The sequence below is a fragment of the Trachypithecus francoisi genome, unplaced genomic scaffold, assembly GCF_009764315.1.
Source record: "Trachypithecus francoisi isolate TF-2019V2 unplaced genomic scaffold, Tfra_2.0 Lachesis_group3, whole genome shotgun sequence".
Classification (NCBI taxonomy): Eukaryota; Metazoa; Chordata; class Mammalia; order Primates; family Cercopithecidae; genus Trachypithecus; species Trachypithecus francoisi.
In genome coordinates this window covers 45,661,865-45,674,692 of record NW_022681468.1, presented here as the reverse complement: position 1 = coordinate 45,674,692, position 12,828 = coordinate 45,661,865, and the positions used below count along the sequence as shown (strand labels likewise).

General features: G+C 37.5%; 1 protein-coding gene across 1 annotated transcript in view; it reads right to left on the bottom strand.

Annotated features, from left to right (window-relative positions):
• The window catches only part of CCDC175 (coiled-coil domain containing 175), a 60,937-nt gene that overhangs the window by 10,356 nt on the left and 37,753 nt on the right, over positions 1 to 12,828 (bottom strand). The window contains exons 14-17 of the mRNA XM_033187865.1: positions 11,013 to 11,151; positions 6,451 to 6,530; positions 4,631 to 4,783; positions 1,018 to 1,120 (exon numbers count right to left, since the gene is read on the bottom strand). Coding sequence (XP_033043756.1) covers positions 1,018 to 1,120; positions 4,631 to 4,783; positions 6,451 to 6,530; positions 11,013 to 11,151 — 475 coding nt within the window. The remainder of the gene's footprint in view (positions 1 to 1,017; positions 1,121 to 4,630; positions 4,784 to 6,450; positions 6,531 to 11,012; positions 11,152 to 12,828) is intronic.

Genomic DNA, 12,828 nt, shown 5'->3' with positions numbered 1-12,828 from the left:
TCACAATAGCTTCATTCATAATTATCCCAAATTGGAAATAATCTAAATGTGTTTCAACTGGTGAATGAATAAACAAAATATGGTATATCTGTACAATGGGATTCTACCGTACAGCTATAAAAAGGATAAACTAATGAGACATGCAACAACTTGGATGAACCTTAAAACAATTTGCTGAGTGAAAGAAGCCAGGTATAAAAGTGTGCATACTCTGTCATTTCATTTGTATCTCATAATTAACGACAGAAAGCAGATCAATGGTTTCCAGGAACTAGAGATGGGGTAGGTGATCAACAGCAAAGGGATACAGAGAAAATGTTGCAGTCATGAAAATGCTCTATAGCTTGCTTGTGAGGTAGTGGTTACAATGACATGTACATTTGTCAAAATTCACTAATCTAAAAATCGGTGCATTTTTTGTATGCAAATCAATAAAATGGATTTAAATGAAGTAAAAACTTTATGTGTAAAGAGCACTGTAATGGTTAATATTGTCAACTTGATTGGATTGAAGAATGCAAAGTACTGTTCCTGGGTATGTCTATGAGGGTGTTACCAAAAGAGATTCACATTTGAGTCAGTGAACTTGGAGAGGCAAACCCACTCTCAATCTGGGTGGGAACCATCTAATCAGCTGCCAGCACGGCTAGACTGGCTGAGTCTTCCACGCTTCCTCTTTCTCCTGTGCTAGATGCTTCCTGCCCTCGAACATTGGACTCCAAGTTCTTCAGCTTTTGAACTCTTGGACTTACACCAGTGATTTGTCAGGAGCTCTTGGACCATTGGCCACAGCCTGAAGGCTGCACTGTCAGCTTCCCTACTTGTCAGACTTTGGGACTTGGACTGATCCACTGGATTCCTTGCTCCTCAACTTGCAGATGACCTATCATGGGACTTTACCTTGTGATCGCATGAGTCAATTCTCCTTAATAAGCTCCCTTTCATATATACATATATCCTATTAGTTCTGTTCCGCTAAGGAACCCTGACTAATACAAGCACCCACACATTACTTACCCTCCTGAGCTATTAGTTGCCAAGACAAGTCATTTGAGGTGTGCATGAGGGCTTCTTGTCCTTTTCTGTATTTCTCTATGTTATTCTTCAAGTATAAAATGTACTGAAAATGAAAAGCATGTGATTGCTTTTAGCAGTTTAGCTACCATAGATAAATTATCATGTAGTCATTCAGCAAACATGTATAAATTCCTCCTCTGTGCCGCCCACCATTCTAGGTACAGGGGTAACAGTGGAGAATAAAACATACCTTGGTCAGGATTCCATCCTGGGAAAGGGGATAAAGAATTCTGCTTCCTATGAAGCATTTCGCTTCAGCACTTAAATAAACATGGCATTCTGAGTATAATTTTCCACAAAAAGAAATTAGAGGGTGTTCTGTCTGAATGCATTATGTCCACAACAAAAATGTTCCTTATGCAAAATGTGTGTGCGGTAGATGTCACAAAGTAGTAATGCTGCCAGACTGGAGTTCAGTGTAAGACCTCAGAGAGATGATTAATTGAGTTAGGAGACTGCATGGAATTACTTACTCAAGTCAGACGTTCACTGGGTTGGGTGCCAGTGGTGGCAGTAGTGACAGGTGACTTTGAGTATTCAAGTCATGGATTTCTGTCCTGATCACCCAATGCCCAGAAACTCTAAAGTCCCAGGAACTCTGAAAATGGGGCTTTGGGACATAAAACTGTCCGGTTTCAAGAAAGAAACAAATACTATAAACCATCTATAAAAATCTTAGAAATTGTGTTCAGTGCTATAGATGAGGTAGACAAGGGACTGTTACATAGACTGCTTCTAAGCATGTATTATAGGGTCTACTCGTGTATCTTTGATGTTGTGTCAGTCTTTTCATAGCTTGTTTTCTGGTATTATAGTAAACAAAAGTAAAAGCCACCTTAGGCCAACTGCAAGGCCTCATTCTTGCCCCTCTTTGAACACGGGTCTGCAGACTTGCCTAGTTCAGCTGGACTCTCGTGCTTCTCCCAAACTCTCTGTTTTCTTTCAGTCTGTCTTTTCATCTCCTCTCCACAGCTCCCTCCTTCAAAGTTGTTTTTCTCTGTTCACAGGCCCTGATCTTCTCACTCAACACACTGTCCCTGAAGAGAATCATCCAACTCCCAGGTGTAAATCCTGCCTCTACGTTAATGAGGCAGTGATACCCAGTGAGAGTTCTCCTTTGAGCTCCTCACCTGGTGTGGCAAGGTGTCCTTGCTCTGGGTCACTGTATGTGTCTTGTTCAGATTGTTGCACTTAATATACTGAATTGTAATGATTTGTCTGTGTGTGCATCTCTTCAGCTAGACCATGAGCTTCCAAAGGGCTGGGGCAGCATCTTACTTATCTCTGTATTCACTGTGTCTTGCCCAGTGCTTGGGACTCAGTGCATGTTCAGAGTAAAGAGATGCAACCAGCAAAACTGAGTGGTGGGTGAATAAGAAAACAGCACAGGGTCATTTGGCGACTAGCAGATGGAAACTGAATTTGAAAAAACAGGACCTTCGTAATCAGTCTTTCATCAACACATCTATCTGCTCACCCATTGCCAAAATAGCAATACAATTCCATTTCTTTTAAGAAATAATCTATATCTTGATAGGAAGACAGTCTAGTGGAACAAATCAGTTTGATGGTACGTATCTAGGCTCTTTAGCAAAATTACCTTTTTTTTTTTTTAAATGGAGTCTCTCTTTGTCCTCCAGGCTGGAGTGCAGTGGCACGATCTCGGCTCACTGCAAGCTCCGCCTCCCGGGTTCACGCCATTCTCCTGCCTCAGCCTCCTGAGTAGCTGGGACTTTTTTGTATTTTTAGTAGAGACGGGGTTTCACCGTGTTAGCCAGGATGGTCTCGATCTCCTGACCTCGTGATCCGCCCGCCTTGGCCTCCCAAAGTGCTGGGATTACAGGCGTGAGTCACCATGCCCGGCTGCAAAATTACCTTTTCATAGTACATTAGTACCTATTATGCCATTTTAGTTTATAAAAAAACCCATGAGAGTGGTGGGATAACTATTGCCATTTAACAGATGAAAAAAATTACCCAGTGAGGTGTAGGGATTTTCTTCATGCCATTGGACTAGTCACTGATTTTTTTCTAGCTATTAAAACTTCTAAAAAAAAATACAGCTTCAATTTACACATCTATAAAAGGGACATAATGTATTATCCACTTTTTAAGGTTACAGTCTTAAACATCAAATGAGACTGAATCCCTCTAACATTACAGGTATTGTGCAAAACACTTGGGGTACATTGATAACAGATCTTGACCATGAGGTCATTATGGGTGGCTGGAAAAAATGATTTTAGAAATTGTATTTCTTTTGCATTTTCAGTTTATAAAGAAGTCACATTGAACCTGTGAGTAGCAGCTATTCCCATTTTAAGAGGCCAAAATGAAGCTTACAAGTTCAATGATCTGCCCAAAGTCACACAGTGTCACTGGTGAATGACAGACTCTAATCCATGTCTTTCAAACTAGAGAATATTATGTCAAGTTTTGTTATTATTGTTTTGTCACAGTATATAAAATGTTGGACTCTATGCACTTTAAAAATATGCTTTGAATGCAACAGTTCCAGGCATTAAAAATCAGTGTCTTATAAATATCTAATTATTAAATATAACATTTTAAAATGTTAAAACAAATAAATTTTAAGTATAAATAAGACTTCAATTGTAGGGATTGGATGAACAAATTCCTCTGCTATAAAAAGAGCTATAATCAGTGTGAAATAGACAACCTACTTTTTAAAAAATGGACAAAAGTCTTGAACAGTCACTTCACAAAAAAAGGATATCCAAGCGGCCAGTTACATAGAATAGGTACTTCAACAGTGATCAGGAAAACACAAATTAGTGGGGCACCACTGTACACCCATCAGAATGGTTAAATTGAAAAAGACAGTTTTGTGACAGTATGGAGCAACTGGTGCTCTCATGCATTGCTGGTGGGAGTGGCAATTGGTGTAACTCCTTTGGGAGACTGGTGGTATATACTAAAGTGGGAGATATGCATCCCTATGGCTCCACAATTCCACTTAAGATGTACACTCAACAGAAATATGTATGCATGTTCACCAAAAAACATGAACTAGAATGTTCACAGCAATACTATTTGTAATAGCCAAACATTAGAAACTCTCTGAATAGTCATCAATAGTTGAGTGTACAAATGCACTGTAGTAGTAGTCATATAATGGAATACTATACAGAACTAAGAATAACAAACTACACTCAACAATAAGGCTGAACCTCACAAACATAATGTTGAGCATAAGAACCTACACTATATTGTTTTATACCTATAATGTTCCAAACCAGGGAAAACTAGTCTGTGGTGTTAGCATGGTGGTACCCTTAGTGGGGCTGGTTAGTGACTAGAAGGGGCATAGAGGATATCTGGATACGGATAATGCTTTGTTACTTGATCTGGCCGCTGGTTACACAAGTGTGTTCATGGAGCTGCACACTTGCAATCTGGGTACTTTTCTGTGTGTACTTTATGCGCCATTAAAAATTTATCAAGAGCTATTCTCTTCTTTTCTCTCATAACTATTACAAGTCTAGTCAATTAATCAAAGCCATCATGCAAAGCGTGGTGCTCTTAAACTTACTTCTTTTAATTTTTTATTTTCCAGGAGCAGAAGATCTGCTTTTTGGTCATTTATATAGAATCCATTTTCTACGTTCTTTAGAGTTTCAAAATGATCTTTGGCTTTTTTGCTTTCTTGATCTCGTAATTGTTTTAATTCTTGTTTTATATCCTCCTGCTCAAACAGAAAACCCCAAATTATCTCTGAGTTCAAAGAGTAGGGCATGAGGGTATTATACTGCCTAGGTCACATTTGGAGCCAGATTCTAAATTAATTCCTGAAGCATCCAGCAGAGAATAGATATTTTTCCTTAGAAAAACCTATCAACCCCACATTTATTCATGAACTCTAGGAAGGGGGTCTGTGGACTTCAAGATAAGAACCCCAGACATTGAGACAACTTCACAAAATAAAATATACAGTCAGCCCTCTGTATCTGTGGGTTCTGCATTTATGGATATAACTAAACATGAATGGAATATATTCACAAAAATAAAAAGAAAAACATCAACAAATAATACAAATAAAAAACAATACAGTATGACTACTTACATAGCATTTACATTTTATTAGGCATTATCAGTAATCTAGAAATAATTTAAAGTATATTGGAGAATGTGGGTAGGTTATATGCAAATATTATACCACGTTATACAAGGGACTTGAGCATCTGTGGATTTTGATAGTCATGTTGGTCTTGGAACCAATCCCACATAGATATCCAGGGATGACTGTACTTTGATATATAAACAATCGTTCGGCAAAAATAGAGAAGGGGAAATTTATTGAGGCTTTTAAAGGAGGACTTAATGTTTCTCAAAGAAAGAAGAAGATTACTTTATGAAATTTTCAGAATTCTCTAATGTTTTCTCTATTGAATTCTCTATTCAGTTCTCTGTTATTATACTATTATAAATTGCATTATATTTATTCATTGTATAATCATCACCAGCAGCATCTTATTAAGAAAATAGAACTGTATATATACTACCCTTGTAATTTTCTCCTTCATATTTTCCTATATATTCCTTCATATTTTATGACATATTAAAAGTTACATTTTGAGGCCAGGCACAGTAGCTCACGACTGTAATCCTGGCATTTTGGGAGGCCAAGGCAGGTGGATCACTTGAGGTCAGGAGTTCGAGACCAGCCTGGCCAACATGGTGAAACCCCGTCTCTACTGAAAAAGACAAAAATGAGCCGGAAGTCACTTGAACCCAGGAGGCAGAGGTTGCAGTGAGTCAAGATCCTGCCACTGCACTCCATCCTAGACAACAGAGTGAGACTCTGTCTTAAAAAAAAAAAAAGTTACATTTTGGTATCAATGCATCTCAAAGAATGTTTCCATTTTAATTAACCAACTCCACATGCACATGCTTATCACCAACTATTGATTATAAATTTTTAAAAGGCACTAAACATCTCTTTACCTGCTACTAGTTCATCCACTCCCCCACCACAACCTTTGTTTCACTCACCCTTAAAAAGCAGAATCAAGTTTCTAACTTCTACATAAGAAAACCAAGGTCCACTCAGTGACTGTTCCACAATTACATGTTAGTCAGTTCTAGTCTCTCTCTCTCTTTCTCTGTATACATATACCCATAAGTATATATATACACATATGTACATAAGTATATGTGTATAGGTGTATGTGTATATATATGCATATATATATATGTATGCATGTGTTGTAACAAAGATTTTTAAACATTGAGATTGAACGGGTACGTTTAACAAATGTGATTTCATGAAAACTTCAATGCCAGTTAAATATTACCATCTGTATATACCACTATTTTAATTTAAAAAAATAAATGAATGTATTGATCCTTTACCGTGTTGCTAATGTATCTTGAAAAATCCCTTGTAAACAGAAAAATGTGATTGTTCAGTAAATCCTCCTCCTGTCTTTGTGCTATTAAAACAAAGAAAAAAAACCTCAAAAATTTAGTTTAAAAATATTAATCAAAGAAGTACCTAGCTGTAAAAGTCAAATTCTCTCACAAGGTTTATAACAAAACCCAGCTGTCAGGCGCTCCACATTGCAATGTTTAGTCCTGTATGACTCCTCAGAATCAAACATTTTGCACTCTTTTTAGTTGTTGCTTCTTCCATTTAGTTCAATTTTCATTAAAAATAGGCATATATGCCTATTTTTATCTATCATTTTCAGGCATTTTCTATTTACTTAGTCCCATTCCCACATCCCTCTCCTACACCTACAACCTCTATATTTCCTCCCTAACCTTCCTATGCAGTTACAGTTTTTGTTTAAATACATTATAACTATTTAGATCGTTATGGCAATAAGGATTATCCCCAATGAGCCAAATGGTATAATACAATTATATTTTCCTTTTAGTATAATTTTTTGTTTTTTCTTGGAGTTAAAGATTGCTTTATTAAAACATTGCTCAGTATTTCATGTACATATAATTAATTCATACCAAAATCTACCACAGAACTGTACAACCTTTCAAATTTTATTTCCCATATAGTCAAACACATTAACGTATCTATCAGTTTCATTTCTTCCCTCTCCCTCAGAACCTCCCTCTGAGATACGCCTTCTGGAATCTTTTCTTTCTTTGTGCTAGATTTGCAGCTGACTTCTTGGGACTTCCTTTTGCATTTTTCTTTTTCTTTTTTTAAAGGTTTTATTCAACCAGAACCCTCTGCATTATTCTTATGTTGGACCTCCTGTTTCCTAAATTTCTTATACTCTTTTTCTTGATTCATTCCTTTTGTTTGTTGAAGCAAATTCTATACAGCTTCAGGAAAAAGAGTAAATGGGATAAATGTTTTGAGATCTTGTATATCTCAATATGTTTCTATTCTGTATTCTTGATTGATAGTTTAGCTGGGTATCTAATGTTGGAAATTATTTTCTCTCAAATTTTGAAGGCATTGTCTTATAACTTCTATAATGTTGCTGTTAAGAAGTTTGAAATGATTCTGATTTCTAACAGTTTGTGTGAGATCTCATTTTTCTCTCTAGGAGCTTTTAGGATCCTCTCTTTCTATTTTTCCTTCTGAAATTCCACAGTGATATGGCTTAGTCTTTTCTTTTAAATATTGTTTGAGGATTTGCTTGGACATTTAAAAATGGAAATCTATATTCTCTAGTTATAAGAAATATTTTTGTATTATTTCTTTGATAATTTTATTAATTCTTTAAAAACATGAATATATGGCTATATCTTGATTTATCAGTCAGGCAGTTTCTATTTACTTTGTCATATATAGTAGAGGATAATTTAGCATGCTTACTCCCATTCCCACATCCCACAACCACACCCACACCTCTACATTTCATCCCTAACCTTCCAATAAAGTTATGGTTTTCATTTAAATAAATTGTAACTGTTTAGATCATTATAATAAGGTAAGGATTATTTACTGATTTTTTTCTGGTCTTCTTGTTAGGTAGATATTTGGCATCTCAGAATAGTTTTTAAATTTGCTTACCTTTCTCTCCTTTTCCTCCTCTCCTTTTGTTGTTGTTGCTCTATTTTTAGAGATTTTCTTAACTTTTCTTATAATTTTCCTATTGAATTTTGACATTTGTTATTTATACTTTTAATTTCTGAGAGCTCTTTCTGTTCTCTAATCTTTCAAGCATCATTTTCTTTTTTCATAAATGCAATATATTTATTTATCTAAGAATATACTCTTTAAAAGTATGCTTATGCGCTTTGCATTTTCTCTGTTTCCACCAAGTTCTCTTGTTCTGTCCATTTCAGTTTCTCTTTCACACTAGGTGCTTCAGATCTTTGTCTGATCCCATTTAATAGTCCTGGGTGAGCTTCAATGTACAGTGATCAGGAAGGAACCAGCCATGTGAGGGGACCATCGAATGTTGGTGCCATTGTGGGGCTTTTCTCTGAACTGCTCAGTTTCCTTAGAGGAAGAATACATTAGTCTCCTTCCTCAGGTTGGGGTAAGGGATTATGGAAGAGTTCACAACACCATTGGCTGGCAGCATTCATCAAGCTGAGCTCAGAGGAGATCTCAGCGGGGATCTTGGTACAGTACCTGTCTTCTGCTCTCAACCATATCTGATGCCTTGCAGTCTGAAGACTTCTGGTCCTGTTTCTTTGCCAGCATTGAGGAGGAGGAGTCACTCAGCTAACTGCACAAGGAGGGGGTTTGACCTGGAGCTCTAATTGCTCTTTATAAAGACTTTTCAACCAACCTTTATCCCTGTGACTCATCTCAGCTGTCAAGTTTCAGGGGACGCCACTTCCTGTGACTTTACAGCTTCGGGGAAAAGAACTTTTTGCCTACATGGTGCTGTTTTTGGCAGGCTCTTGGTATTTATATTTCTCTTTCTACCTCTATCCAATTACGTCTTCCCAAAATTTGTTGATCTTTATTATCAGGTAATAAATAGATAATAAATCAGCAGATAGCAAATGTCTTATCTCTGCCAGTGTTTTGGTACTTATGGATTTGCATCCTTTTTAAAAAAGAAAACAAAACCCTTTATATACATATTTGGGAGTTTTATGAGGGAACAAAGATATATGTATATGCTTTATCCATCAGATTTAACTAAAAGCTTTCTGTGTATGGAGCCCATGCATGCCATTCTCTGTAAGTGTAACTGCTGGCAAGCCAACCTTCCTGCTCTTATGTTCCCTTTACTTCTTTTCTCCTGTCTTCCCCTCTTTTATCTACTTTCTTCAGCATTTTCTCCCCTTTGTTTACATTAAGAGATTTAGTACATGCAATGTATTACTTACTTTTATGCTCCTAGTGTTTCTTATATCCTCTACCTAGTACACGAAGAGATAGGAAGAATGGCTGGGAGGGTAGAAAACTGGGAATAGGCCGGGTGCGGTGGCTCACATCTATAATCCCAGCACTTTGGGAGGCCAAGGTGGACAGATCATGAGGCCAGGAGTTCAAGACCATCTTGACCAACACGGTGAAACCCCATCTCTACTGAAAATACAAAAATTGGCCGGGCATGGTGGCGCACACCTGTAATCCCAGCTACTCAGGAGGCTGAGGCAGGAGAATTGCTTGAACACAGGAGATGGAGGTTGCAGTGAGCCGAGATTGCACCATTGTACTCCAGCCTGGGCAACAGAGCAAGACTCCATCTCAAAAAAAAAAAAAGAAAGTAAGAGACCTATGTATTGTAAGTCTGGGTAAAAGTGGTAAGAGGCCAAGAAAACCTACTTAAGTTGACTAAATGAAAACCTGACAAGAAAGTAGAAAATCATCTGAGGAATGGGAACCAGGTCAGCTACCCATGTATTATTATTATAACATTCTGACATTTTAAAAATCCACCCTCCTTGGCAATAATCACTATTCACTTTTGAATTTTTTTTATTCTACATTTGAACATATTGGAGTTCCATATGAATGTCCCATTTTGACACAGGTGATTTTAATTCCTATCCCCATATTCATCTTTGCTAACCAGCAGACAATTTTTGTTCCCATTCTAGTCCTTTCTGTAACTTTTGGTCCTGGCCTTCTGATCCCCACGTCTCTTCTTTCATCATCTAGAAGATACAAATTCTGGAAGTTGTTCCCACTTAAAGACCTGGGCAGATTCCTTAGATAATGACCCTCTATTCTCCAAATGCAATACAAGACTCAAAACCCAAAAAGATGATTCTGGGCCAGGCACAGCACTTTGGGAGGCCAAAGCAGAAGGCTCTCCTAAGCCCAGGAGTTTGAGATTAGCCTGGGCAACATAGTGAGACCCTGTGTGTTTTTGGTTTTGTTTTTTTTTTTTTAAAAAAAAAAAGATTCTGGATATACAAACTTCGGAACTTGGGCACAGGGTTGAATGATTACATCCAATCTTTTGTGGAAAAAATAATTATTTTTATATTAAACATACATGATTATACTATGTAATATAATTAAAAATATGCATACTTTCGGACATATTTCACATCCTCTACTAACCCAGATCTGAGACAAGCTCTTACCTATCTGTGCCTTAGGAGGAAGTTAGTGGAAAAAAATCTGAGGAGTGCTTACTCAATAAATGGTTAAATCATAGCAGGAAAAGAGATATAATTTGCAAATTCATGGTAAGAAATAGAAAAATATTTCCACATGGTAGCAAACAAATGAGTTAGTTCTACCTTTCCCAACTATAGAGAGAAAGAAAATAATATAGTAAAGGACTAAGTCTTAAATAGTTTTTAAAAGAGAAAAGGAAAATTTTGACAATAGCAACAGTAAGATTGTAGTGTGGAGGAGAAATTAGTAGGGGAAGCAAAAACTAGAGAGCAGAGAGCTAAAGGTGATGGGGAAAGTTCGGTGAGCTTCACCATTGGCTTGCAACTGATGACCTGCCTTGTGTGAGAAGATGACAGTGAAATTCTTACCTGGGATTGAGTTTAATTACTAAATGCTTCATATGTACCTGTAATAGTATTACTGAGCTCTTGTAACTTTCTTTTTTTCGCTTTATACTCTTGTTCTGCCACCTGAAGTTGCGGAAGACACTCAACTAGTTCTTCTTGCTTTTCTTTGTTAATTTGTGTTTCCTTAACAAATATTTCCTTTAAAGAAAATAAAGCCAACTGAGAAATATAATTTTGGATAATTCACACAACAATTTAAAGTAGAATATAAGTTTTTGGAGGGAAAGATTTTCGTCTGTCTTGGTCTCCTATCCTGAGGTACATAGAAAGATATATGGCATATACTAATCTTTTAATAAATATTTGCTCCCTGACTCACTGACACTCTGACAATCCACAAAGTAAGGAGATTAGATTCAATTGGTTCTCTAAAGATCCCTTCTGCTTTAAACCTCTTCTGCTATCTCTCTATGAACACTACCATGTATACAGCCCAAAAACATATCTGAGAAAATTTCCTTCGGTAATATTTTACCAAAAAGAGGCAGATAAACAGAATACACTTCCAAGAAATGTTGGATGTGAGAAATGGGAAGAGGATAGAAGTAATTGGATATAATATTAAAATAAATGGGTAAAAAGTGCCCAAAGCAAAACATGAAGATGCCTGCCTACTTATTGAAACTCAAATTTTGTTTACTTTCAAATGGAATAATAGTTGGACCTTTCTTAGCAAATCAGGATGGATTTTAAATGGTGAGTAAGGCAGAGACCGCCAGCTGATGTTTAATATTTGTTCTCTTCTCCTTCAATATTAGGGCTCCTGAGTTTCAGCTGAGCACATGGCTTCTGGCTAGAGTGTGGTTTCCGGGCTTCCCTTGTGGGTGGTGTGACCAAGGAGTTTGTGAATGGAAGTCATTTGTGCCACTTCTGGGCTCTGCTCCTGCAACAGGAACAGCTGTGTGCTCCCCTGGTCCTTTCCTCCCTCCCCTGGACAGAGGAGAATGAGAATGGAAGCTACTCCTTGACACACAGATGTTAGGCTCATGCTGAGAATGGCAGAGCCACCCTGCCAGCCCTGGACCCCTTCCTTATGGCCTGGATTGGGAAAGAGAAACAGACATCTCTCTTGCTATAATGACCCCTTAGAGCATCTTCTCGACTAGATGTTCAGACTCACAAAATTTGATTAGGTTACACTTGACCCAGTTTACTCTTAAAAACTTTGTTTTAATTTTCATTTTTGTCTAAGTTATATGCACACATAATTGGAAAGAAATGCTAAATTTTAGCAGGGCAGTGCCAGGCATGCTTCCCCACTGGGAGGTGTCTGCACAAAGACAGCAGACCAGTGGCTTCATCTAAAGTGATCATTTAGATGCAAGAGAGAGAGAGAGAGAGAGAGAGAGACTCACACAGGTGGGGTTATAGCCTCTCTGGCTTAGAAACCCCATGTTCATACAGGAACTAGTATCTCCTGGACATACCTTCCAGGTTTCAAAGGTTATACCCACTTAAGAGAGCCACCAAACCCAGGGAAACCCAATGCCACAGTTTCCCATGGGTTATTTTTCCAGTCAAGATGCAGCATACAAATCAGGAGTCATTGTTATACAAGCAATGTTGCTTCATAATACAGCTGATATTCTACCTTCATTAGGCTATTAGGGGAAGGAGCCAGGAAGTTAACCCAGGGCCAGTTTTCCAATAAAAAAAGGAAAGAGGGTTGTTAACCCTTTTCACATCTTGCTTATGCTCACTGTGTTTTAGTATATCTTTGATAGAGTAGTTTCCTTGCACCTTAACTAATACACAGATATGCTGGCTGATGTGTCTCCTCCCAAATTGCCATTAGCATCCTTATGAATAAATACA